Genomic DNA, 26922 nt, shown 5'->3' with positions numbered 1-26922 from the left:
TCTGTGCTCTGTGTTGATTTCATATTTCGGCACGTTTCCGTAAAGCTTATGGATAAGGGCGAAAAGGAGCAGTACCACTGGAAACTGTAGGGGCCGTGGTGCTGTTACTACCCGATAAGTAGCTTTAGTGGAACACAAAGAAGAAATAGTAATGGCAGAACTTTCACAATGTATTTAACTGCCTCACCGACCACTGCCTCCAACAACTCTGCCTCTATTTTTGTCTTGAATGCAAGAGATGAAATTCTCAGAAGTCACCATGTTTGTTTTTGAGTCTTTTGTTGTCATAAACTTTTGACTCTGGGCTGCCCCCCCTTGGTGAAAGCATTAGTAAACGGCAATGCCAACGTGAAGGATGCATGGAAGCATGTGAGTAGTGACAGTAACATTGTTTGAAAAGGATATATATTTTCGTACAAGAAGGGAGTATAAATGAACCTTTACAGTCATATCACCACGACAGTGTGTGAATGACTCCAGGCTAAAGGTGTCGCTACAGTCCATTTTAATCAGATAGTCCTCACAGTCCTTTTAAGAAATCTTTGACTTCAGCCTGATGCTTCTAAAAATAAAACCCTTCCTGTAAATCTGACATCACATATAGTTCCACGTGCTCCTACCTTTATAGACATTGGCACAGTGACCTCTTTTTTAGAGCACGTTTTGTTTAAAAGAAATTTATTTTGAAATACAAACACTTTTTATGATTTTTCATTATATCCAGTATGCACATTATTGTCTTTTACCAGGGCATTGAATCTCAAATATGTAAGTTCAAGACAATAACATCACCATCACTGACACATTATACACCTGAAAATATAGGCTAATAGATTTAACTGTAGGCTGCTGGTGATTTTGTGATGCCTAAGAGATTGTTTTGATCCGTCTGTGTTTTTGTTTTTGTTTTGGGGGGCTTGTTGTCATGCAGGCTGTAATGAGTCTGGCTCCTCTGCTCCTCTCATGCTGACTGCAGCCAAGTTCTGTCCTTCATCTAATTGAATATAAAGCATGTGATAGTAGTGACACGCCCCCTAGTGTTTGATGCGTGTCAGCCTCCTGGAGTTTGATAACCTTGCTCTGCGTCCGGGAGCATCACTGGAGGAATGTGGATGTAGATGTCCTCCTCTACCTCCTCCTCTTCCTCCTCTTGTTGCTAATTGTTGCTGCAGCCCCGGGGGGTCTCTCGCATGTTGATCAAGGCTCACCTCCGCTCTTTTCTCAGCTCTGTCCGCTCGGACCCGCAATGACAAGCACCGAGAGTGTAAATGACAGTGGAGACCAGTCCTGCGTCAGGCTGGAGCCCGAGAAGAGCACACACTTGCCGGGCAAAGCGACGCCGAAAGGTGGCAGCTGCGCGGTCTTCATGGATATCAGCCCCAAAGTGACGGCCAACGGGGTGCACGACATCGAGGACCGGATCCTCAGGATCACCGGCTACTACGGCTACAACCCGGGCTACTCCAGTCACAGAAGTAAGTCAAACTGAAAGTGACTGGATCTTGAATAGATGAGACAATTTACGCCTTTTGAGCAAGTGTGACGCGTCAGTTAAAGAGACAAATGTATGAAAGGTTGTAGTAAAAAGAAAAAGTGTCGGAAATAACTCTGAATGGTATGCAGTGTGTGGTAGAAGAGACAATGCATGTTCATTTTTCATTGCAAATTAATTTTTATTTTAATAATCTGAGACAAATCTGCTAAAGTAAACTCAGTCAAACGGGTTTTAATGCAAGCTATGAAGAGAAAGCATGATGCCACTTAATACTATTATCAGCTGGAGGCAGAGTGATGTGCTGGACCATCAATTCATCTGAGGGATACAACATGAGAGACATGGTGGGGGGTGGGGGGCAGATCTAACACTATCAGGCTTTGTAATTACACAGCAAAGTGTCATGCTGCAAATGATGCTGCCAATTTCCAACTCACTTCCAAAGTAAACTGTTTACAGTGTGGCCTAATGTTGCCCATGTTTGGGAACTCTGCAAACATTCACCCACATGTCGGCCGCATATTGAATTCCCAGTGTTTAATTACAACAATCAATTCCCCACAAATGGCAAACACAGCAGCTCTTCCCGTGATGCATGTGAATATTGCCTTCTATCTCCAGAATATAGCAGCGCTTCTTCAGCTCCTCCATAATTTCCATTTGTCAGTGTGGTTTTGATTGGTAGAGCAATATAGAGTTTTGCTGACACAGAGACAATGGCTTGGATTGGAGCAGAGCTGATAATGCACTTTGCTCCAGGGGTTGATCTTTAAAATCCGGCCCTCCAGTTCTGTTAAAGTATTGCCAGTGGGGCTGTAGCCGTGGAAGAAGAACAACCATTGTTATGTTCTGCACGCAGCCAATTAGTGCGTTTTTACAAACTGCTGTATGCTAATGAAGGAAGGTGTGCAGAGCTGGCTGTGCAAGGTTTGTAGTCAAAGGTTCTTATTAAACTGTGGGAAGGAGCTGGTGTCTTTCTTGAATAAATCCTGGGGAAAGTGATTCATCATCTTCATGAAAGACTTTAGATGCTGATGCTCTTCAACCCAAGTGAATCAGACTTGTCACGTAAGCTCCCTTGTATTTCCCTCCGGCTCTTACGTAAAAGCTCGACTGCAAATTCATGACGTCTGGAGGAAAGATGCTCTTCATGTGTTGTGACGTTCCTCTGAAATAAAATACTACTTCTTCCTTGTACTCTGGTACATGATTCATCACAGTGACAAACTTGTCTCGAGTCTCAGAGGAAATGTGTGTGTGCAGCCAGATTCACACGTACACACGCTTGGTTTGGATGAACTGAGAGCACCTCCATGGGTTGTTTGAATGGAGGCAGAGGAAAAGGAAATGAGCCTTTCTCATTAAGTGGCTCGTGTTTATCAGAGGTGTCAGTTGCAGAAGATTAACCATGAATGCAATCACAGGATTTTCACTTGAGAATAGATCTACATGTCCAGATTAATCTACTGTTGAAAAACCTTATTAACCACAGATACTCAGAGCTTCAAATTGAACACTGAATAAGTAAACAGCTGTGGGGCCTCTGAAAGTGAAGTTGTGCAACAAACACACGTTTTTTCTGCTCTGGCACTTTGGAAAAAATGGGAGTTTTATTTGTTCATTAGTGCTCTACACTCATTTTCATTTAACTCAGCAAAAAATCGGGAAGTGAGTGTGTGGCTGAGGGGCAAATCACGTTAAAAAGGATGCATCAATATATCGCATGTATTGACAAGAAGCTGAAAATCAGCACGTCTGCCAATAGTTTGACCAACACTGATTGCAAATGGAGCTGGGTATTTCCCATGATACAACACATATCAGGAAACACTGATTACACAGAATAAACTATAACAGCTGCTTTTTTATTGTTGTAGTCATCAGTGGAGACAAAGATTCATACAACTCAGACTCTTTAAATTTAGGCCTGAAGAGATTCTGGATAGGAATGAAAATATTCTGTCCACAACCCTGCAGCTTTATTAAAGGTAAAGAAAGTGTTGATTAAAGGGGATATTAGGACTTTCTAAATAATCTTGAAAAAGTCTCACTTCTATATGTCTGATCAGGCCTTTATCCAGAGAGGAGACTGAGAAATCTGTATTTTCTGTGCCAAAATGACTGCAGTAGTCTGTTCAAACTTGAGAGTCTGTCAATAAAATGAAGAGTGAGGTTACATTAGCTCTGCTTGGTAGATGTGCACTGGCAGGATATAACGAGGATTCACTAATGCTACAAGTTGTAAACATGTCTCAAAGCATGATGCTGTGGAGAGCACAAAATATAGCCAGCTACTAAACTCTGGTACAAACTGACAAAGTTTACTTGTTGCCGCGGGCCAAACAACAGCGCTACGTAACAGTGATAAATACATCACTTCCATAACCTGGCCTCTCACTATCTACTTGACCTGCTCCTCTCCCAAAACCCTATAGTCTTCCTTTCCCCACAGACAGGATCAAGCACCAAACCTGGAGTGAAAGAGCTTTCACCATTGCTGACCTTTCCCTCAAACTAAAACCCCCAAACCAAACACATGTGCAACCGCAACGACCTTGTTACATTCAAAACCCAGCTCATAATCCATATTTTTTAGAAATGCTTCCAACTGTTGATGCTCGAATCATTGTGTCATTGTGTTTTTTGTGTCTTTTTATATTTGTTGTGTAATGTTACGTGTCTTGAGATCTTAGAAAAGCTCTATACACAATTATTATTATTATTTTGATTATTATTTTTTTTTTTTTTTTACCTTGACTCGTTGTATCTGGTAAAACAACAAAGAAAAATAGTGTTAATTAAAAAGAATATCAGATCTCCATTCATTTGCTTTACAACAAATGCACACCTTGGTACGAGCATAGACAGTATAAAACACGGACGAAGCCTCCGCGATGTCACCCGTCTGTTCCTGAAACCGTGAAATGAAGCCAGTCTGTGGACGCAGCCACATTTGCTATGACGCCGCCTGTAGCTCTGACCTACAGGGCGCCCCGCGGTCACGTGACCAGAGCTGTGTCTCTGATTGGAAAATCAAACAATCCTAATAACTTCTAAACCACAGAGAAAGAAAAAATTCACTCAACGCACAGTGTGTGCTGATAGTAAAATCAGCATTATAGACCCAGACCGTTAATTGAACTAGGCTGTAAATATGCCTTTTAATGCTGTAGAAGTCCATTTTTATGGCTGGGTGTGTACGTGACTTCTGGTCTTTCAGCAGCCAGCCTCAAGCAGATCTTTGACGAACAGCAACTTTTAGCAGTTCTGCATAGGCTTCATTTTTACTGACCGGATGTTGCCCCTTGGGTATGAGTCAGTCCTCACAATAGTGGGTTCAAGTGCTCATGGGAAACAGAGTCTCTATCCTGAAAAAACACAAGCTTTTTTAAATAGTCCTCACAATCCCTTTATTGGTATTGAATCATATCATAACAGGGTCCAACTGTAACATTGCATGACTTATATCTAACCGTTTGACTTCCTGGTGTTTGCAAAAATCAGAAATGTTCTAAAAAATTTTTACTTTGCTGTTGGCGATAAGAGTTTTTTGTTCATGCTTACTAGTTTTGATTTGTGATATACACGCGTCAGGTCGTTTCGCTTCTGCAACCAGCCAATCCAACCTTTATGTGTTTTTTAATTTCAACTAAGACACTTTACAAAAAGAACAGATCTAGACCTTAATCTTTGTTCACATGATTTAAAAAGACTCAACATCCACAGTTTAAGTCTCAGTCCATCTCATTCTAATCCACCATGAGCAGAGCAGTTTGCAGCAGGTGATGTGTCATCACAGCGTGTAACCATGTGAAATCTGCAACATGAGCATCACTGCACATATATGCAAAGAGTACATAATACTACATTGCTATTTTAATATCTAAACTCTGCTCCTGTAGCTAACCTGTTGCACTGATTCAGACACAACTGGTACATAATAGACTATTACATTTGTTATTCATTATTTATCCTTTTTAGTCCTTTTCTAATGATTTTTTGCATTAAGTTTAAAGACTTTCAGAAGTTTTTAGCAGCTTCTGAAATAAACAAGAGTTGATGGTGAAGTCCCTTTATGACATACATGAGGGGAAAAAGACCATTAGCCTGAAGATGACTGTTTAAATAAGCAACTTTTTTTGTCTTAAACTGCAAGGTATTAGACCAAGTGATTGTCAAAAAGAAGTATCTATCTTTTGTGATTGACGAATCATTTGAAAAATCTTCCAAACAAGAAAAAAGAAAACATTGTTTTGTCTGGTTCCTCAGATGAACGTTTTGCTGTTTTGTTTTTTTTTTTGCTATATATGATAGTAAACTTAATTTACGGTTTGTTTTGCACAGACTTCAAAAGCAACACACAACTTTGTGGTAAAAATGATTACTTGCAGCACACAGGCCTCAATCTGTCCCGTCTCATCGCTTACTTAACACAGTACGAGAGGAAAATGAAAGATGGGGTGTCTTCTATGATGTGATTTCAGGTTTAAGGAGCAGGTGTGGACTGTAATAACATCCACAGCGAGCCTGTATACCAGAGAATCAGAGACTGGAGGGGTTATTTGATTCAAGAGCCATTTCCCATTTCTCTGATGAAATATGCCATCTGTAGCCCTGTGTTTCTCCCACCATCCATCAACTGATTATTGTGCATGCCAGAGTCAACAGAAGGTATTCCTCAGGGCAGCGTTCTTGTCACCATATTTCTTGCTTGCACAGCTATTAAACATGCTGGTGCTGGTGCTGTCACTGTGAGGGAGTCTGACTGAGCTGCTCGTGTGCGCACCAGATTCTCCATGTTACTTCTTAGAAATATGAAAGAGAAAGCCACTACTTTCTAATCCCTGTATTCATTCATCCTGTTTGCTTTGTTTACACTTTTGTTCACTTAGAGTCACGCTTCCCTCAATCTGTTGATTTTCCATAAAGGGTGAAACAAAGCAACACATAAATAGAACAGGGGCTTATCATGCCAAGCCTATGGGGTAATGATATATTTAGTAAGATTCTGATGCCAGCTTATTATTGCCACTTGCCATCTGTGTTGTATTGGAAGATGCCTCAGAGGGGGATTTTGTACTACATTTGGTGACAGGGTCTTGGCTATAAAGCAGTCAGAGCAGTTAGGATATGATATAATATGCCTTGATTAAAAATTAAAGAAAGAAGTCAGAGGACATGTCTTATCACAACACCTCTTAAATTTCAGTCATGGCTTTTCTAAAAGAAAGTTTGATAAATATGTTTCAACTGCATGACTCTAATGTTAATTTAACTGGTATGTTTAGAGTATTTTCTCTCAATCTAGTATACCAGGAGGCATTTAGGGGATACTCACCAAAGTGAAAAAAAGTAAAAGTTCAAAATACACTTTTTTAACTGAGGCTGAAGCACAAAGTGTTGTCCACCAATGAGGCCAAAGTTTGCACTGAATCTCACCCCTAAAGGTGTCTCGGCAAAATGTCCTGGAATTCAAAGGACCACATTATTTACCCTGAGTTGGTCCAATCATTTATCCTTCCAGTCCTCTTGTAAAATTTTCACCGGAAGTCAGGGAGAGCAGATGTGTGAGAGATTGGGTGGGCTGAGGACATTATTCATGTTAAGATTAATTTCTTTACTCAGTCTTCTATAGGGATGGGTACCTTTCACATTTGAAACAATACAGTACCGATGCTCGGTACCTGGCAATTGGCCAAATTACCCATTTTTGGTACTTTTTTGTATTTATGTGGTAAAAATATGTTTAATAATATATATTTTTTTCAATTTAACATATTTATTCTTCAGTATATAACCCATAAACATGGAGAGGCAGCATTCAGCTTCTATGCTCCAAATGTCTGGAACAAGCTGCCAGAAAATATCCGGTCTGCTGAAACGCTCTGCATCTTTAGATCCAGGTGATAGACTTCCCTTTAGATTGCTTCCTTTTATTAGAGCATGTTAACAATTCATTTTAATAACTTTTCTTTAAAAAAATAAAAAACAAATCAAAAAAGAAATCCCACAATTTTGCAACTATGCATTGCGACTCTTATCTTAAAATCTGTTTTAAAATCCATTTTAACTTTTTTTTCTATCTTATTGTTTTACTGTGTCTTATTAATTTTAATCTGCTTTTTAATTGAATTTTAATTGTTTTCTTTTTATTTGTTCTGTATGTAAAGTACTTTGAATTGCCTTGCTGAAATGTGTTATATAAAAAACTTAACTTGCCTTGAATGCTGTGTTCATGTGCAGCATGGAAAATCACCTACTCTTCCTCTCCCTCACAGTCACAAGGATGCATTTAGGTACCTAAACATGGTACCTTTTGGTTTTACATGAATCAGTACCTGGTACTTTTGACAGAATTCGGTCGGTACCTATAAAAGTACCTAATTCGGTACCCATCCCTAGTCCTCTACTGCTTGCTTTAGTTACTAGTTTTCTCTGTTGGGATTATATGGTGTCCTTATCCTTTCTGGAGTGATACAAACACAGAAAACAGATACTTTTACCAGAGCTTCCCCAGTACACTTGCAGGATCAACCCACCCACCCCCCTCACCTAAACTAACAGAGTATGTAACACAAGAGGGCATCCAACATTGCTCCTTTTGAGACAGGACGTTCATTCAAAATGATTATTTGAGGTTCAGTTGATAAAATATGAGTTGCTATGTGGCATTTTTGTTTGACACATTTTTTGTTTGCACTATGTGCTTGAATTTTCAACACACCTCTATTTTTCAATCTTTTAAGAGTTCAGCATTTTTTTCTGTCCCACTCTATATTTCTTAAAAGACAGAAAAACACATTACTGAATGTCTGCATGATAGCGTGGGACTGATAAAGCAATAACACTCAGATACTGTAAGTGCGCAGACATAATTCATTCCCTTTTGCCGAGGTCAAAAAGTTCAGATGCAGCCCTGTTGAGGCAGCAGAAGTCATTATAATCCTGTCAGAGTAAACACTGAACACTTTTTCTGTTAAAATAAAAACAAACCAGATTTAAATCTCAGTCTCATCGTCATAGTTTGATTTCACTGGCTGCAGCTAGGAGGACTTGTGTGATGTTAGATGAAAAATGCAAAGGGCCCACAAAGACATCAAGCATCTAAGTCTTCTGTCAAAGTTGGACCAACATGTGAACTGTTGTGTGTGTGTGTAAGCAGCAGGTTTTGTACAAAAGTTTTAGATCATAGCAAAGCTCAAGTGAAACACTAGGATGATAAATTATAAAAAGAAAAGTCCATATTTTTCTTACAGCATCCACATAAGAAAAGCTCTTGCAATGACTTCCTCTTCAGCTTCTTCCAGAAACTATCACAATAATTTGCTGTGTGCTTTAGATAATATAGAAAGGGGCAGGTCTATAGTGCTGGCACGATCCCCGCCGGGCAAGTAGATGCACTGAGAGAGAAGCAACAGACAGGTACACTGCCATGTTTCTGTGTTCTTTTTACCACCAGCATCACAAAAGGCCACACACCCACACTGGCATTCAGAGAAAAAGTGAAGAAGAAAGAGTGTGAAAAGCAACCCTTTCCCACAATGGGATTTGTTTGATGTGCATTTCAGTCTAAAGAAAAAGTCTGGAGGGACATACAAAGAAAATAGACACGGCTCTATCCATTCATGCTTGCAGTTGTTGGATGTTCACCTTGCATTCTTAAAATCATTTGTGCAGTTAAGAGCAGGTTAAATTCACTTTTCCCTCTCAAACAATCTGTATGTGCATGCACTTATTTTGGGCCGTCCCGTTCCCATGCCTGCACACTCAGTGCTATTTATAACCCGCCTCGCGTCGGATGGGATATGAGCTTTGCCTGAATGACTACTGGAGTGCTGCTCGGCTCACATGCTCCTGGGAATGAGCAAAAGCAGCCCGCAAGTAATGGGCGCAATATCTGTCCAAAGCAGGGAGAGAAGTGCTGACCTGGACTCGTGCTACAGTGCTGTTGGTCAAATGTTAAAACACTGAGTGTCACACAGGAAAATATTTTGGCTGGCTCCAGCAGTTTACTTCACGGCTCAGGTGTTTTTCCTTGCATGATCCAAAAAGAGTATTACATCACAGAAAACCTCAAGGTATGAGAGGCTGGTAGTAGCTTTTCCATCATGCTGAGTCAATCAAATGTGTTGTCAGCAGCCTGCTACCGCCCTCTTGTGGCGTATAAACCCAACAACAATAATAAAGTCACCCTCCATATCCCTCATAAAATGCTGCACATGTAATGATGAATCTCTTACTGTGAGGTAAGGATCAGCCTTGTAAAAATCTACATGTATTTTTAAGCAGGAAGTCATTTAAAGGAGCATTTCATAATCAAATTTTCTACATATGTCATTTTCACTTGCTTTGTTTTGGGATCATATTTTGAGTTAGTCCGCCCAACACTGAAGCTGTTTTCTTTCTGTTTACCTGGTATGATGCTGTTCATATTGCATGTTCCTATTTGTAGTAGCTATGATATGTGTGTCTCTGAGGTTTCTCCTGCTGCTGCTTTGAATCAGCCATGGTGTCAGCAGTTATATTTACAGCCTACAAAGCATTAAATGAAAAATACAGCTGTAATAACCAAACAAAAAAGTATCTTGGCTTGAGTTCCAGCTTTCATAAAAGTGAAATACACTTCAGCCTGAGGCTGACTGTGTGTGTGTTTATTTTGATGGAAATTTAACATCTCCAGTTTACTTTCAGCTGAGTCAGGTCATGAATTTCAACCTAACTCGTGGCCTCCGCTTGAAGAAGAGCTCTCTGCTGACACCAAGTTCAGAGGCCTTTATCACTTTGGATTTTATTGCAGTAATATTAATGTAATCTTCTCTGAAGTTACCTGTTATCACTGCCATAAAAGAGCTAGAGTAGCATTAGAGAGTTTTTCACTGTGAATGAACTGTGGCTGAAATGATGCTGCCATTTAAAGTGTGTGTGTTGTTATGTCAGGTTATCTGGTTGTGAATATACAAACCTATGAGGCTCAGAAAGAGCTCGTTTTGGTTAACATGGTTACTATTTCACAAAAACTACCTCATGTCATCAGAGTGGTAGCACAGATTCATGCAGATCAGCATCTCTGTGGATCCATCATATGGAAATATTTTCACCTATTACTTGGAAAGTGTCTGTGCCCTGAGGCCCTAACAGGCTGATCCGTCCATGTCTTCCCAGGAAAGTCCCTGACACTGAAGTAATCCACACACCTGGCTGTGAGGAGTTTATATCAAGAAAATGTCCTGTGAAGGATGAAAACTGTCTGTGAATAATTCAGCATTGTTCCCTGTGAGAGGATTCGTTTTGAGATAAACAAAAACACATTTTAGGTCCACAATAGAACATTTTAATTAGATTGGTGGTTGTGAAAAGTAGCAGCATGTACATCTAGCTTACCTGCCTGAAAAGGTTTTAGCAAACAGCACTCATCTTTCCTGATGCGCCATCCAAGCACCTGCAATATAACCCATCACCACTAGGTGTCCTCGTCCTCAAATATTCTAACTTCATTGAGTAAAGTTGATTATTTGGGCTCATGTTTGATGTACAGTGTGGATCTATGAGCAGTCAGCCTCCACCAGCAGCTTTCACTCTCTCTTTTGACAGTGATCTCTCTTCCTCCATCTTTGCTCCTCATCTTTTCTGAGATGTGATGAGAAACAGAGAGGGGGCCGAAGACAAGGGCGCTTGTACTAGATAACTGAGGAGCATTGCTTCATCTAAATGACAAAAGAGCCTGAATCAGCTGAGTGCGTCAGTGTATCAGAGACCCTCTGTTGCTATGGAGGTGATGAGGACACAGGATGTTGCACTATTTAGGGCTTTGATGTTTGGTGTAATAGTATTATTGTGTTATAGATACTCAGGGTCCTGCTTATTATAGAATGTCGTGGTTTGTTTAGTGATGAATCATCTGCACCGAGAAACAGATTTACTTGCCTTAAATGCAGTGTGAGGAGTTTTTTTTTACTCTTATACCAGTACTTCTCCATGACCTGCATAGTAAAATGATATTTTTTAGTTATTTCTTTGTACTGAGTTTTAGTGCTTGTGTTTGAGCCAAATTCTCTTTTAATAAACTTGATGGAAATTCTGGCTGAAGTTCCTGCAGGAATCCAGTGCCAAAATAAAAGTAACACAAAAAAAGCACTGAATAAAAACTTGTATGCCCTTGAGGTTCAAAATCAAACATTTCTTAATATAAAAGAAGAAGCTCCATTTTGCTAATTGTGCAATCTCCTGTGGACTAAGTGGTCTGCCTGATCTCTTAGCTAGATTGAATGTGCACATGTGTAAATAGTGTCTCCTGACAGGATATCTCATCCTGCTGTCTTTCTGTTAGTCAAAGCTATCACTCGTTCAGAGCCTTTGTAATGAAAAGTGTAAATAAAGGCTGTCGAAGTGGCACAAGAGCAGCTGATCACTTTGACACCTCCCCTGCAGCAGTGGGGTCAGATATTAAAGGTTTCTTTACAGAGAAAACTAAAGTCTCCTTATGATCTGATCTGTTTTTGTTGGTGTTTTGGGGGCATGAGCATCAGATTCAGTCAGATGAAAGTACCAGTCTAGTGGTAATAGAAATAACCAAGAATGACTGTAGCATGGACAGTGATATCAAATTCATGCTGCACCAGGTGATGAATCTTATGAATCACTATTTATGGTGCTGTTGAGTTTGGTGTCACACAGAGACATGAGCATGAAAACACACTAAAAGAAAAGGGTCAGTAGCTTTTAATCCTTGGACTACTATTTGAAATTGAACCCTGGCCTCCAGCAGCGCCCCAGCTCCAGGTTTTCTCTTAATCTGATAGCGATTAGCATCCTGGGCTCTGCTGACTGGACTGTTTCTCTCTCCCCTCCCTGTCTGGCTGTTGGCTCCACTCATCAGCAGAGCTATTTTTAAGTTTAACCCTCCTCGCCTCAGGGGGATCCATGCCCCCCCTTCCCTCTACCCCCCCAGGCTCATCCCCTACTTACACCTGACCACACATTTGTCTCAGCGATGCCTGCATCACACACTTAATGCACACATTTTAATCAAGCCTCAGTCTCCTGATGTCACTTAATGCATTCGCATTAGTGTTGCACTTATTCCGTCCCGCTGGGGGATTGTAGAAGTGTGCTTAGACGGAGGCACTATCCTGAGAAAAATCGTAACAGAGTGTTGCCTTTTCAAAGCGTCTCCTCAATATTGAATTCTGCATTCAAACAAACATATTACCATGGTGTTACTGGAACGTGGCCCTCTATTTTTTCATTGCAACAAACAGCCAAACAATCACTGTGCTGACTCTCTCAGCCTGAAGAATGCACAGAGAGGAGCTCTGATCTGCTATGCTGTCTGTAGGCGTGCCAGAACCTTGGCTGATGAGCACTGGAGAGTAGAGACAGACAGAGAGGAGGGGGACTCTGAGTGATAATGATACAATGAGAGAGATCCTGGAGAAAACAGGACTGCAAAATAGCTCAAATTCAGAATTATCTAGAAGTATGGAGCAAAAATTCAGAACCACACTGTTTACTCCCCGTGCGTCCTCTTTCTAAGTTTATCATGCTGCTTGTGTTCCTGGCTTGGCTTGTATTGATCTTACAGTGGGAGGATAAGCATAGCAAAGCACAGGTTATATTAAGATTATATTACAGGCTGCAGGGCCTCGTGTGTCTGACTGCATACACTCAGCACTGTACTGTTGTTTATGTAAGGGCCGAGCAATACTTTATTCCATTAATTCCTTACATAGATAAACCACAGCTGGGGGAAGGAGGCGCCTAAGATGGAAACTCCTGACTCACATGGCGCAGGCTGACCCTCCTCCTCAGGTCTACTTTGGATGCTGATGAGAGGGTTTCCCTTAACTGTGCAGTGATGGAAAAAGTAATAAAAACGTATTTAAGCAGCGTCATCATGATGTAAATATTTAATACAAACACACTCTTTCAACAGCCCTGCTCAGAAATTTGTACTTTGATAAAAGTAAAGCAGCATTATTGAGAAGTGCTTACAAGAGTGAAGGGTTAAAGTGATGAACCAAAGTGTTTGACCAGGAAGAAACCTGTTGGTGTGTCTGCATTAGCTGATTAGCATGAGCACTTTTCATTCATGTTTACAACACATGTCGTCTCATAATGTTGATGTAGATGAAACTGATCTCAGTTTTACTTTACTGGTGCATCCCTATAAGATACATGAGAGCTATTTTGGGGTGAGTTTGTACCAGAATTAATATTTGTTTGTGTGCTTGTTAAAAGGGGATTTGTTCCCCCTGCAGAATCCTCTTTGCTGCCCAGATTCTTTACATGATCCCTCATACAGCAGAGGCTTTTCTTCTAAATCTTACCATTTATTGACAGTGAAGACAAAAGTTGTTGAGAATGAATCGTTTCTAAACCTCCACAGACTTGTCAAGGCTGTTTTTCTTGACTCTTGACTCTCTTTCTGTGTTGTGCTGTCGGGAGAGTTTGTCTGTGAACATTATAACTCAAAAAGTAACAAACAGATCTTGATGAAATTTTCAGGAAATGTTCAAAATGGGATCAGAAAGATGTGATTAAATTTGTGAGGTGATCCAGATCACCGTGTGGATCCAGGACTTTCTAAAAGGATTCTTTATCATTGTGAGACAGGGTCGTTTTTACCATATGTGTATATAACTCCACCATAAATGGTTGGATTGCTTTGCAAAACAATACAAGACAAGGTCACCATCATTTCTGACAGATGTAAAAGTATGATCCAGATCCTGGTAATATTCTGGATACTAAGATCCAGAATATGAAATATGTACTGGTTCATCATAATTTTCAACTCTGTCAGGAAACAAATTATTTTACAAACCTGCAACTAACACCAAATTGTAGCAGACAGTCTGCTGAAAGGGAGTATAACATTAAAGTAGGACTAAACTGTTGGTGACAATCACAATATGCTTGGAGGAGGTCTGTGCTCTCTGAGTGCTTTTCTAGTTAGATCTTTGAAGGCAGACTTGATAGAAATAAATCTAATATTCTTATGTATATGTGAATTAGGGAATAATCACTTGAATACAAAAGCCATTTTGCTGGCTTTGAATGAGCTTTTTTATATTGACAAATGAAGCTGCTCCCTTCTGTGGAGGTCACCATCCAGTACCACCAAGTTTGGAATGGAGTGTGTGTCAGAATTAGTCCCATAGCGTCATTACCACACAGTTTTTTACTGGATCAATTAATCAATTCACCACCATATTTTTTTACTTCCTTTTTTTTCTCTTATCCCTCTTTTGCTAACATTATATAATTTTTTTCTGTTTAACTGTATTTTATTTGATGAATTACTGAAATATATTTGTGTATTTGCGTGAATATATGAGTATATTTCGTTTTAGGAAGGTTTTAGGAGGGCCACTCAACAAGCCCCTGTTGTTTTTATTGACCCCTCCTGCACATTTCCTGATATCACTGTTTGTTGCTTTGTCAGTTTTGTTTTGTTCTTTTATGGAATCATTATGTATGGTTCATTTTAGTTGCTTATATGCAATAAATTATGCAATAGATAAATAAAATAAAATATCAATATATTTGCTTGAATTAGTGATGAGGGTTGAGGCCTAGAGACCATGGGACCACTATGAGGCAGTGGTTAAACTTAAACTGTCAAATAACCGCTTGCTTAGTTTATCTTGATGTGCAAATTAGCCTCAGGCTCTTGGATATTTTTAAAGTAATGGTACACATTGTTTGTATGATCAAATACACTAAAACTTGGTGTTGATCCAAATGTTGGCTTGATATTGTGAGATTGTTCAAAGTAAAAGCTCAATAATACTTTTGCATCTGTGTATACTTCAAGTAGAAAGTGTAAAGAGGCTCATGGGAAATGGAGGCCAGTAAATGTTGCTGTGGTGAAAGCAATAGAAGAGAGCTCTGCCAATGATTCGACCCTCAAGGTGCTGTGAAGAGCAGGAGATGTGCCAAGAAGAGAGGGAGTCATTGGAAGCCAGAGGACGAGAGTAGATAAAGAGTCAGAGATGGATGGAGTGAGAGGAGCCTGGTCAGGTAGACAGGAGAGGAGAGAGGAGGACGAGGAAGAGGAGGGTGGGGGGGAGCTAACACAGCATAATTAGCCCGGGCTGCTTGGTTACCTTCCAAACAAAGCTGCTGATTTGTGGAGCAAAAGAAGAGGAGGGGAGAAGCAGGAGAGACAGAGAGGAGGAGGAGGAGGAGGAGGGAGGAGGATGGAGAGATAGATTGAGGGGAATGATTGCACCATGCCACACACACTTGAAGCTCAGTCTCCCTTGGAGACAGTGGCAGCTCCGGATCACGGCATGACAGTGCAACAGTAGGGACTCCACTTCAGCGCACTTTTATGAGATATCTCCACTGAGCTGTGTCACCGTCCGACAGACAGAGGGAGCAGCAGTAGGAGCAGAGCGCGGGGCAGGAGAGAGGCTGAGCTGGAGTGCTGGGACGAGGACTGAAGGGCTGACAGAGATCTGGTAGAAGAGGGAGGAGGAGGAGGAGCTGGGTGATCAAGAGTGTGAGGAAGAAGCAGAGGAGTCAGGAGTCTGAGGATGGACGGAGCGAGCAGGAGGAGCTGCTGAGCGTGCAGCCCGGGCACTCTTACACACTCACACACACACACACTGACATACACACACTTCCCAGGGAAGGACAGTGTGTTGTAGCCCCCAGTGGAGGATGAAGAAGCACTCAGCCCGAGTAGCTCCTCTCAGCTCGTACAGCACTCAGGTCCTGACCTGCCCCATCTCTGAAGGTAAACTAAAGGAACTAGCGGGGCCCATTCATGCTGAAAGATGTGTGTGTGAGAGTGTGTGAGTGTGTGTTTCATGTGTTAGTATGCGCTCAGTTATTGGCAGCATTAGCTCAGATTGGCTGCTTTCATGGAGGCTGCACTTTTATCTATTTATGGGACAGCTTTTATAGGAGGTGATATGTTATTTCCCATGATCCCACTCAAGTTTCAAAAGGAGAAAAAACTACTATAGCTCAGAAAATTTTGAACAAACCTGCTAATTAAATGAGCTGACTTCACCAGGACTTCTCAGACCATTTTTCCTGTTTTCCGTAAAAAAAAAGTGTGTTTTCAGTTTCTGGCTGGCAGAGTTCGAATAATTGCATGGTGACCAAAAGTGTAGTTGGAGAAGCCTATTTTGTGGCAGCACCTGGTGACGAAGAAGTGAAAAAAGTTTGACCATGCTGTTCCCACTCTAACAGCCTGAAGCCTCAAACTTCACCTAAACTCCTCTCCTGTTTAACTCATGAGAATTATCATAAGCATGCAGCTGCTGTGCAGAAAGTCCTCCTGACCCTGCAGACTTTGCTGTTTGCTTCATATTGACCTCAGCAGGCGTCCATCCATCAGCGTCAACAGCCTGCGTCGTCATTGCCGGGGATAAAACACAGAATGGATTGAAATAAGGGGGTCTGAGCAGTGAAGTGCGTCATGCAGAGTGGATAAGCTCGGGACTGATCCTGTACATCCCTGCAATTTCTCTAATTAACTGGCCTGATACCAACACCTTTAAATTCTCCTGCTATAAATTCAGTACATGTTTGTAGAGCAGAGGTGAAAGGGAGCTTATTTCAATCTGAAAATTTGTAATAAACTTTTTTATTCAGTAACATTGAGTGAGGGCTAATTGTTGATTTCTAATTCCTGGATCTTAAGCAGTAAGTTTGAGTTATTCAATATAATTTGAGCACTTTTACAAATCTGGAACTGTGAGGTGACTGAAATAAACCCCTGAATCATCTTTTTCATGTGAGCCTGGGCTGACATTCGGACTCCTCTACAGATTATTGTTTCCTTTGCAACTTTTTAGCAGCAATATTAGTCAGCAATAATACTGTCTGTGATGAGAATACAATCCTGGCCACGAGAGCTGCTTTTATGAGACAGGGGAATAGTAGAGTTATAATATTACTGCATCTTGGCACCAGATCAGCCTGTAGTGGCTTTTACCTGAGGACAGAAAAGCCCGTATCCGACACTAAAAGCTGCAGGTTTTTTGTCAGTGCCATGAAACACGAAGCGTCCTGCTCTGAGGATGCAGAGAGGCTGCTCCTCTCCTGCAGAAATGTCAGATCTCTGTTTCCCAGACAGCTTCCACCAGGCTCATTAGGTTGATTAAGGATCCTTGCTGGGACAGAACGTAATTAGACCAAATCCCTGGATGATTCTGTGGGAAAAGAAAGAGTATCAGTGTTTAGCAATTTGCTGTCAGTGCATACTGTAGTACATCTCTCAGCTGGGATACTCTGCAAGCTGAAACATTTTACTCGAAAGCTCTGAGAATTTTTTAAAGTGATGGTCACAACCTGAGCTAAAAAAAAAAAAAAAAAGGTAAATAAACAAAATGAACATGTTTTAATTGATGAAGGAAAGTCATTGTTTGTGACTCTTTGGCTGTTAAAGTTTGATCCATGTAGTTGAGATTGGGTTTTGCTGTGGGAGGGGGTCTATTTCCTGCTAAACAGACTAAAAGCCAAAGCTCAGTGACATATCAGTAATTTATTACACTTACCAAAGTGCTTTCTCTTTACAAGTTTTAAGTTTAGCAAGATTATTTCACTTTAACGCTACATTTCCTGCTTTCAAACAAACTGTACATCTGTCAAAAATCTCACTAAAAATCAATAAACACATAAAAATAAGAGTACATTTAGTCGCATCAGAAAGCTCCCTCTTGGGCAGATATTAAAACCTAATTTAAGCTCCTCACCAGTCATCAATAATGAACAGATAATGTCTTATTTACTGAGTTATCGTTAGATTGAAGTAGATCGATAGCAATGAGTTATAAATACATTTTTCATCTTGTTGGATGTTCCCTCATGTGATCTATTGCTCACATTCATCTGAGAGAGTAGGTTGGCACTGAAAAATGTCTCAAGTACTTACTGGTCTTCATTTTACTCTTGACTGATGTTGCCCTTGTCATTTCTTCAGGTTTTTAAGTAACTTTTTGTAGCACTTTGAGATTTCCTAGAGATGTAAAGTATGTAATATATTAAATGTATTTATTATTATTATTATTATTATTATTATTATTATTATTATTATTATTATTATTATTATTATTATTGTTGTTGTTGTTATTGTTGTTGTTATTGTTGTTTTTATTATTATTATTATTATTATTATCATTATTATTTTTTTATTATTATTATTATTATTATTTTTATTATTATTATTTTTTAAGACAGATCAGCTCATACCTGAGATTAAATCTATCAAAATGATCTGTAAGCTCATTTTCTAAAACCATCCAGTTACATATTCATACAAGACTGTATGGTTTTAAACGTCCGAAGAAAAAGTTTTGCTTTACTCACATTCAGCCCTCCAACAAAGGGATAGATTGATTTAAAGATGCAAGATTTTACTTGTGATTGCAGTGTGCTTTTTTAATTCTTATATTCTCTCTAAACTTCTTGAATGACCATCTGAAACCCTTAGAAGTAGAACATTTTCGGTATTTCCCTCTAAAAGTAAGACATTTCAGAAGAATACCTGGAGTAGTGATGATAACTTTGACTACACAGATAATTTAACTTATGTTGGCATTGTGATGTTTTCTGACTCCTCGTATTCAACTTGTAAATACTTGAAAACACAAGTTTGAACTGCCAAAGATAAAGGGACCAAGCTCTCGTGTTAAAAGCTAAAATCAAGCTGAATGAAAGGAGAATTTAAAAAGTAAGAAAATATAACAGTTAGAGAGATTTATTTTCTCCATGTATATTTTTGATTTTACATTTCATGCACTTTAATCTGATAAAACATACATGGACTTTTACTTTGTTAAGATGTAAATGCAGGGCTTTAACTGCTGTAGGTAATATTTTATATTGCATGTCGCTGATGCCTTAACCTGACCAGAATACTGATGTGACTAATCTGTGACTTTATATTCACCGTTTCTTCTCCTACAGACACCACTTAGCTGTAATACTCTTACTGGCTGCCAGTAATGATCTCATGCATTCATTAGGCTTATAAAGTAAGTTTGGCAGACTGTTGAGTTCTTTTCTTGATGAAATAAGTGGCCCTCTTGGATAAAAAGACACTCATTATTTCACTTTGAGAAGTTTGGTGGCACAGATACAGACATCTTTAGATACTAGAAAGTGGCATTTCAACGCTCTTAAAACAACACAATCTCCAAAATTCCTCACAAATGTAGGTGTTTTATCAAATAGTCTGTGCTGTTAAAATCTTGTGGTGTCATTTTGTGTAATAGTAAATACTTGCAGGTACAATCCACCCTCCTTTAAGCAGAATCAGCTTGTACTCCCATTCCTTGTCATCCTGCTGAGGTCTCATCTCAGACAAACAAAAGACTTTCAGATCGTATGCAATAATGAGCACCCCTGAGATACCCGGCTACAGAGCAAGAAAGATACCAAGGGTTCAAGCGCTTTCAGAGCTCTAGTGTCTGTAGCCATGGTGGAAACGGCAGAGCTTCACATGCTGAGGTAGCAAACATCCAGCACATGTCATCTTTTATTCCTGCCCTGGTGTAAATTGATCACACTGTTGAAAGTAAAAGAACGGATCTGAGCTCTCTCCGGAAACACTCGCCCACACAGCACTTCACATATTACACAGTGCAGTTCAGGTCCAGGAGCCTTTTACTACCGCAGTCCATTAAGGCACAGAGCCAGATCAACAATGCACCACTGGCCTAAGATTAAAAACAAGTCTGTTCATCTGTCTGTTCATCTTATATTTCAGAGCATTATTGTCTGTTGATTATATTTCCCAGTCAGCCCATTAAGGTCTCATTTTCACGTTCCAGTATATCCCAGTGGCAACATTATCACAGCAGTAATGTACCAACAGTGAAAAGACTTGCTGCCAAGGTTGACATGACTTTCTAGTGGAATGTCATGTGGTTAGGTTTACTCTTGCTATCTGGGCGTCAGGTTTCTAAGCACACCTGCCTACAACGAGTGCTCAGAACGTGCTGCATCAAGAGGCGACAGGGCTATTTATGACATGCAAAACCACAATGCTAACCTGACACATTCTGGATGAAGCCTCGCTGCAGGAAAAATGCAAACTGTGGCAGTGAGGTGGTACGGAGGGCGACTGACCAGTGTGCAGAAACTCAACCTTTGAGAAGAAGTTTGGCTAATGTTCCAGAGACAGAGCTGAACAGCAAAACATGCTAACTGATCACACTCTGTCCCAACATGCTAATTTGCAAACCTTAACTTGTTCAATAGGTTCACAATGGTAATCTTAACAGTGATAATCAGCTAATGTATTCAGATCAGTTACTAGCATAGATTGGCATATTAGCACAGTAACTTGCTAACAAGCCATGACAGAGTTAATTCCGACTATTGTACCAAGCTAATGTTTTTTTTTAACTTAACAACTTGGATGAGCATGATAGAAAGATTTAATAACCAAATAAAACAGATTCAGATTAGTTTTACGTCTGCTCATTATGTGTAACATGTTTTAATTGTCCATTTGGCACAAGTTTATTAAGTCACAAATTTAACTTAGAGCCACAAGATAAATATTTAAGGCTAGTTTTTAAGTGAAACTTTTTGGTTTGTACTAATAATGTTGTCCCTTTGTGTGCCATCAGGAGAGGAAGGCTCTGACTCTCACGCAGAGACTCCAGGCAGTGAGACCAGCGAGGAAAGCCCGTCCTTTCAGACATGTACCAGCACAGCTCTGAAGGTGCTGGGTGGTCTGCTGATGGTGTTGTGCATCTCCTCCTCCTGGGTGGGCTGCACTCAGGTGGTGAAACTGACTCTCAAGTCCTTCTCCTGTCCCTTCTTCATCTCGTGGTTCAGCAGCAACTGGAACATGCTTTTCTTTCCAATCTACTACTCTGGACATGTGGTGATCACTCGGGATAAGCAAACCCCCATACAGAAATTCAGGTAAACGCTAACAGAAAAAAGTTTCACATTTTTTAACCCACTTCTCAATCTCACCTCTCAATTTGAAAGCTGGCCTGTTTTTAATATTGGAGTTACCACAGAACTACAGCAGAACCATAACCATAGAGCTTTTTGCTGCTTCCTGTCATCTTGTCCTGTATGTGTCGAGCAAAATAAGTCAGTAGTGGCCCCTAGAGGTCTTGTGGTTCATTACAGTTTCCCCTAACAGATTTAAATCCCTTAATTTAAAGGAACAAGTGTTGTCTTTTCTACATTTTGATTTTCTTTTTGTTAGCAAAGTTAAGTGTTGTTCCTTTGTTCTAGGCAGTAAATCAGAACCACATGACTTTCTTTACACTTCTGCTCTTTGCTCCTGCTCATAGGGAGTGCAGCAAGCTTTTTGGAGAGGACGGGATGACTCTCAAGCTTTTTGTAAAAAGAACAGCCCCCTTCTCAATCCTGTGGACTCTCACCAACTACCTATACCTCCTGGCCTTGAAGAAGCTGACCGCCACTGATGTCTCCGCCCTCTACTGCTGCCACAAGGCCTTCGTCTTTCTCTTGTCCTGGATTGTTCTCAAGGACCGGTTCATGGGTGTCCGGGTCTGTATGAAAATACTAATGATGATAGCCATTAAGGATTTGGGATTGTTTTTTACTTCTAAGATGTGCTGATGACTTTGGATTTCTGTTTGCAGATTGTGGCAGCCATAATGGCCATCACAGGAATTGTCATGATGGCGTATGCAGACGGTTTCCATAGGGATTCCTTTGTGGGAGTGGCTTTAGCGGTGGGCTCGGCCTCCACATCAGCTCTCTACAAGGTAAAACCTCTGAGGATGTGTTCCTTAAAGTGCATAATCTCAACCTAAACCTATTTTGTGGTTATCTTTCTCTCAACTACCACACTTTCTATCGACTGACAGAGCTTCTGATGTGCTCCCAAACATCCAGGTGCTGTTTAAGATGTTCCTGGGCAGTGCCAACCTCGGAGAAGTGGCTCACTTCCTCTCCACTATGGGCTTCTTTAACCTTATCTTCATCTCCTGTGTGCCCCTCATCCTTTACTTCACCAAGGTGGAGCACTTGGGCTCACTGTCTTCACTGCCCTGGGGATACATGTGTGGACTGGCAGGACTGTGGCTGGGTGAGGATAAAAAAATAAAACCTCAATAAAACATTATAACATGTTTCCATGAACAGAGAGTTGAGCTGAGCTTACAAGCTGAAAAGATCAGGGGATGGCCAAAGTCAATCAGTTTCATCCTCTGAGTAAACCAGATGTTAATACAGTATTTCATGACAATTTCTTTAAAGGAGGTGATCCCTTCAGTTTAGTTTTTAATTTGGGATTTTGTGACCAAATAACTCATTGGTGCAACTATTTTTGGATTTACTCCTACAGGCTGGCTCAACCTGAAGTTGCAAAGAGGCTGTAGTGCTCACACCTCAATACTAACTGTGTCCAATCAAAGTATGTTCATTAATAGTGTTTGTGCTGGTGACATACTGTAACAGTGATTGACTGCGTCGTACATCATAATTACATTTGAATCCAACAAAACTTTTTTTTGATGAGCCAGAAACAGAAGAATGTTCTTAAATCTTGTGAAATTAGAGCTGTGGTAAGAATATAATGGAAAAGAAGCGTGCTTTGTTGGTGTAAAGCTGTTGCTTGGCAGATACTTAAAATAACTCTCTGAGCCTGTCAGGTGGAGGAAAAAAAACAGAGACTTGAGAGACAAGTTATCCCTTCATGACTACACCTGTTGTTGGAGTCCTTTGACTTTCTGTAGGCTGTTCTTTTTTCTGCATGCTGTTTTTAAATCCTCTATTTTTCGTTGACACTGCTGCCATGCATGCTCATAGCCCTGCTTCAACACATTCTGCAAAAATACTTTGTATTTCATTTTGTTTCAGTACATGTTGTCCAGTTTTTGCTGGACTGACTCTTTAGACTAAATGAAGAATTTTCTTTGTGCACTTTCAATCCACGTGAATCAGTTTTAGGCCTGTGAATTTTGTTGATGCCAGATTTTTGTGGGATGTGATGTTCCGACATGGTGTTGTAGGCGCCTTAATGAGTGCATGTACACCACTTAAACAGAAGATGCCCTATCTCTTTTGTGTCCCAGACTACTTCAAGATAGCCCTGGCCTAGACATACAGCCGATCAGATGTAAACAAATTTGTCCCAGGCTAACTTCATGTGCAGCTGAAGTGATAGTGTCTCTGTTTATAACTACTATTTATAACTAACTGTGTTATAACCTCTAATGAAGGATGTGCACTCAGGTTTAAAGGTCCCATATTCTGCTCCTTTTCTGCAGTTTAATATGGATCATTGATGTCTTCATGAAATGGTAGTAACATGTTTTGGTCCAAAAAGCCAATAAATCAAGCACAGCAGCATTGTTTCCAGGCTCTCATAGCCCCTCTGTTCAGAATGGTCTGATTTAGTGGGCGTGACCTTCATATGTAAATGAGCCACCGCTGATACTGCCCCGCTCTTCCGCGTCACTGAGAGCGGAGCCACGAGCTCCGAGTGCACAATGTTTAGAAAACAGCAGAGCTTGTTTACCGTAACATTACAGGCTAAAACAACAGGCTAACCGCAGCTAAAGTTAGCATCCTGAAGCTAACACAGAGACAGGGGGGACACTGAGGAAAAGCTCTTACATCTGCTCCACAACACACAGCATTTAAAATACTCACATTTCCAGGGTCCCAGGTTTGTTGGCAGATGGTTGGTAATGTGCCTGGATTCAGGAACAGTCTTTTTGCTAGCCCTCTGTTGTACTGTCCAAAGTTGGAAAAGCAGTCGGCCGTGAAGTGACTAGCACTCACATGCACAGTTTTAATGAGTGCTGCTGGCATTATCCTTGATAAATGAACTCTAGCCACTTAGTCTTGTCTTCTTCCGAGATGGGAAGCTTGTGCATGGAACTATGTGGCCGTTTACAGCCAAAAAGAGAGCAATGATGGCTCTTCAACTTTAGCATTCCCCTCCCCACTGCTCTCCAGCAGCGGGGAGGGGAATGAGCGGGGAGGGGGTTCGGGGGTATCTGCTCCTATGGACCAATCAGGTCAGACTTGCTCCTGATTGGTCAAAAAAGGGAATCGCTGACATCAGCAAATCCCCGAACTCGAAACAGCTCGTTTTAGGTCAGGATTTTGCATTCACAAGCACTACTAAGTACAGGTTTTGTTATTAAATATCACATTTGGAAAGCCAAAGACCCACAAATTTCACTAAAAGACTTAACAAAGTGGTTTTTGCATAATATGGGACCTTTAACAATAAAGTGAACAGGGTTTGCACTACTGCTTTGATCAGGAGCAGTCACATTATCATTAAGTTCAAACAAGAGGTGCTTATCCAGCAAATTGAAGCTTTCACTGTGAGTCATTGAGTCCTCTATACTACTTCCTACTTTTAAATTTTTTAAAAGATGATATTTTGCTAACAAATTATTGATTAATTAGTTAATGAATTCTAGCTGATTAATCTCAGGGTATTCATGTTTTTCACAGTGTTCAACATCTTGGTCGATGTTGGTGTGGTGCTGACATACCCCATCCTCATCTCCATAGGGACACTTCTAAGTGTGCCGGGCAATGCAGGTAGGGTTTTAATGTGATTTGAATATTACTTCTAATTTTGTGAATAGTGTTCTTTCATTATTATTGTTGTGTTGAATTGAGTATAAGTGTGGAAAAGAGAGTAAAAAAACACACAAACTGCAGTTTTGTATGAAGAGGTCAGCATTTCAGGCCCCTGTGGCCAACAGATTACACAGCAAGTCTGCTTCACACGTCCCAGAAACCCAATCACCAATGTGCTCAAACTATATTCTCACTGAGGGAGGATCAAGTTGCCAAGGCGACACTAAATGCCTGCAGACGAGTTCTTTTCTTTAACCACGATGGACTATATGAAGGTCAGTGGGCTACCGCAACTTGTCCCTGGGCAGGAGACCACAAAGACTCGGGGGATAAAGAGGATCTCTTGTTCTGATTATAAGCCGTATTTGATTCACTCATCCTCTTCAGCTGCAGAGTCCTGTGGTTTATCTTACTTTATGTAATTAATCTTGATTTGTTTTTCGTTTCACCATCTCCCTCTTGCTCCTGTCTTTCTCTTACCTGTTGCAGCTGTAGATGTTTTGAAACACGAGGTGATCTTCAGCGTAGTGCGTCTTGCAGCCACCTGCATCATCTGCCTGGGCTTCCTGCTCCTGCTGCTGCCGGAGGAGTGGGACTCGGTCACTCTGCGCTTTCTGGCGACCATTGCAGACAAAAAGTCAGAAGACCACGGCGAGGAGCTCACAGAGTCCAGTGTCCACACTCGAAGCCGCAGTCGAGCCAATGGCACGGTCTCCATCCCATTAGCATGACAGCTCATGAAGACCTTCTTACTGATGTTCCTCTGATGCCCACTCAAGAGGCTGGGCAGGATCTTCTGTCCATAAGGACTCCACCTGGAGGACAGGGAAAAATACCTGAACTCGTTAAACTTCACTCTGGAGATGCATCTCTGTCCCTGCCACTTCACTGCAGGAGGGGAAAAGAAATACTTTTTATGGACTTAGCAAACTGAAAGAGTGGAAAGTGTTATTTACTTTCTTAAAATACTTGCCACGCGCAGTCCTGTTCCTCGCACGCACCTGAACCAAGAGCTGACTGACCTCTCCCAACCTGCTCTGCAGACTGTATTCTGTGAATATAAACATTGGCAGGGCCACTTTGGCTCAATCTTATAAGTATTTATGATATTTATTTAGAAATGTATTAATAAGAGTATCAATTTTAAGTCTTATTGAATAGTATTATATACAAGAATGGCGATTATACTATGCGTTATGTACAGGACCTTTTGGTTTTATAATAAAAGACTTAAAACCCACATTCATAACTGTGTTTTACAAGTTTGTCAGACAACCACAAGTCTGAGATTCACTTCTGGAAGATTTTGCATCTTTCTTTGTGGCTGATGCCAAAATCAGCAGGGAGAATGATGCAGATATATTACAGAAACAGCTGGCAAGACTTCACAGGTCCCTCACATTAAGACGGGAGATTTGCATTTTGTCAGAGCACTAACTCCAATTTTGGAACCCAGCACCATGACTCTGGTATGTAAAGCAGATATTAGGGGACACTTCAGGGGAGCCCCACAAAAAACTCCAACCACAAAGAAAAAGAATAGAGTTGGGACTTTACTACTAAAAAATGCAGAAAACATTGTCAAATGTCGAACTGAGTTATTCAGGCTAATCCACTAATGCAATCAGGGCTCCAGAGACTATTTCTTCTGATGATAAGATATTCCTTTACCGTAAATACTGTTAATGTGTTTGTAATGGACTTGGAGACTTAAAATGTTGAGATTGAAAATTTGAAAACACACTTTTTAAAATGTGTCATGGGCAAATTGACTCTTCTTACAACCTTTTTCCAAAGAACCATTTTCATCACCAAGAACTAGCTGTGTGATTCGTACACTATCAGTAATCAGCAAAGTGCATTGC

The 26922-nt window shown here is 40.6% G+C and overlaps 1 protein-coding gene across 2 annotated transcripts; it reads left to right on the top strand.

The window, feature by feature from the left end:
- Positions 1-1063: 1063 nt before the first annotated feature.
- On the top strand, positions 1064-26922 carry slc35f4 (solute carrier family 35 member F4). Of its 2 annotated transcripts, none has more exons than XM_074692790.1 (7): positions 1064-1475; positions 21091-21391; positions 21775-21994; positions 22090-22215; positions 22346-22538; positions 24926-25015; positions 25547-26922. In XM_074692790.1, exons 1-7 carry the CDS (start codon positions 1247-1249, stop codon positions 25786-25788), a joined length of 1401 nt encoding a protein of 466 aa, XP_074548891.1. In that variant the 5' UTR covers positions 1064-1246; the 3' UTR covers positions 25789-26922. The 2 variants fall into 2 exon arrangements, with proteins under 2 accessions (XP_074548891.1, XP_074548892.1); XM_074692791.1 differs by lacking the exon at positions 1064-1475 and adding an exon at positions 15694-16238 and having other exon boundaries at positions 25547-26832.

The sequence above is a fragment of the Halichoeres trimaculatus genome, unplaced genomic scaffold (assembly GCF_033239565.1).
Source record: "Halichoeres trimaculatus isolate MK-OKI-2021-1 unplaced genomic scaffold, fHalTri1.1 fHalTri1_scaffold_17, whole genome shotgun sequence".
NCBI lineage: Eukaryota > Metazoa > Chordata > Actinopteri > Labriformes > Labridae > Halichoeres > Halichoeres trimaculatus.
The sequence above is the reverse complement of the archived record's forward strand: the minus strand, read 5'-3'. Positions and strand labels throughout refer to the sequence as shown.

Excerpts from the sequence above, each read along its gene's own strand:
- slc35f4 (XM_074692790.1), top strand. The coding sequence starts at position 1,247 with ATGACAAGCACCGAGAGTGTAAATGACAGTGGAGACCAGTCCTGCGTC. Across the intron at positions 1,476-21,090 it reads GGGCTACTCCAGTCACAGAA|GAGAGGAAGGCTCTGACTCT; the intron begins GTAAGTCAAACT and ends GTGTGCCATCAG. Across the intron at positions 22,216-22,345 it reads CCACATCAGCTCTCTACAAG|GTGCTGTTTAAGATGTTCCT; the intron begins GTAAAACCTCTG and ends CCAAACATCCAG.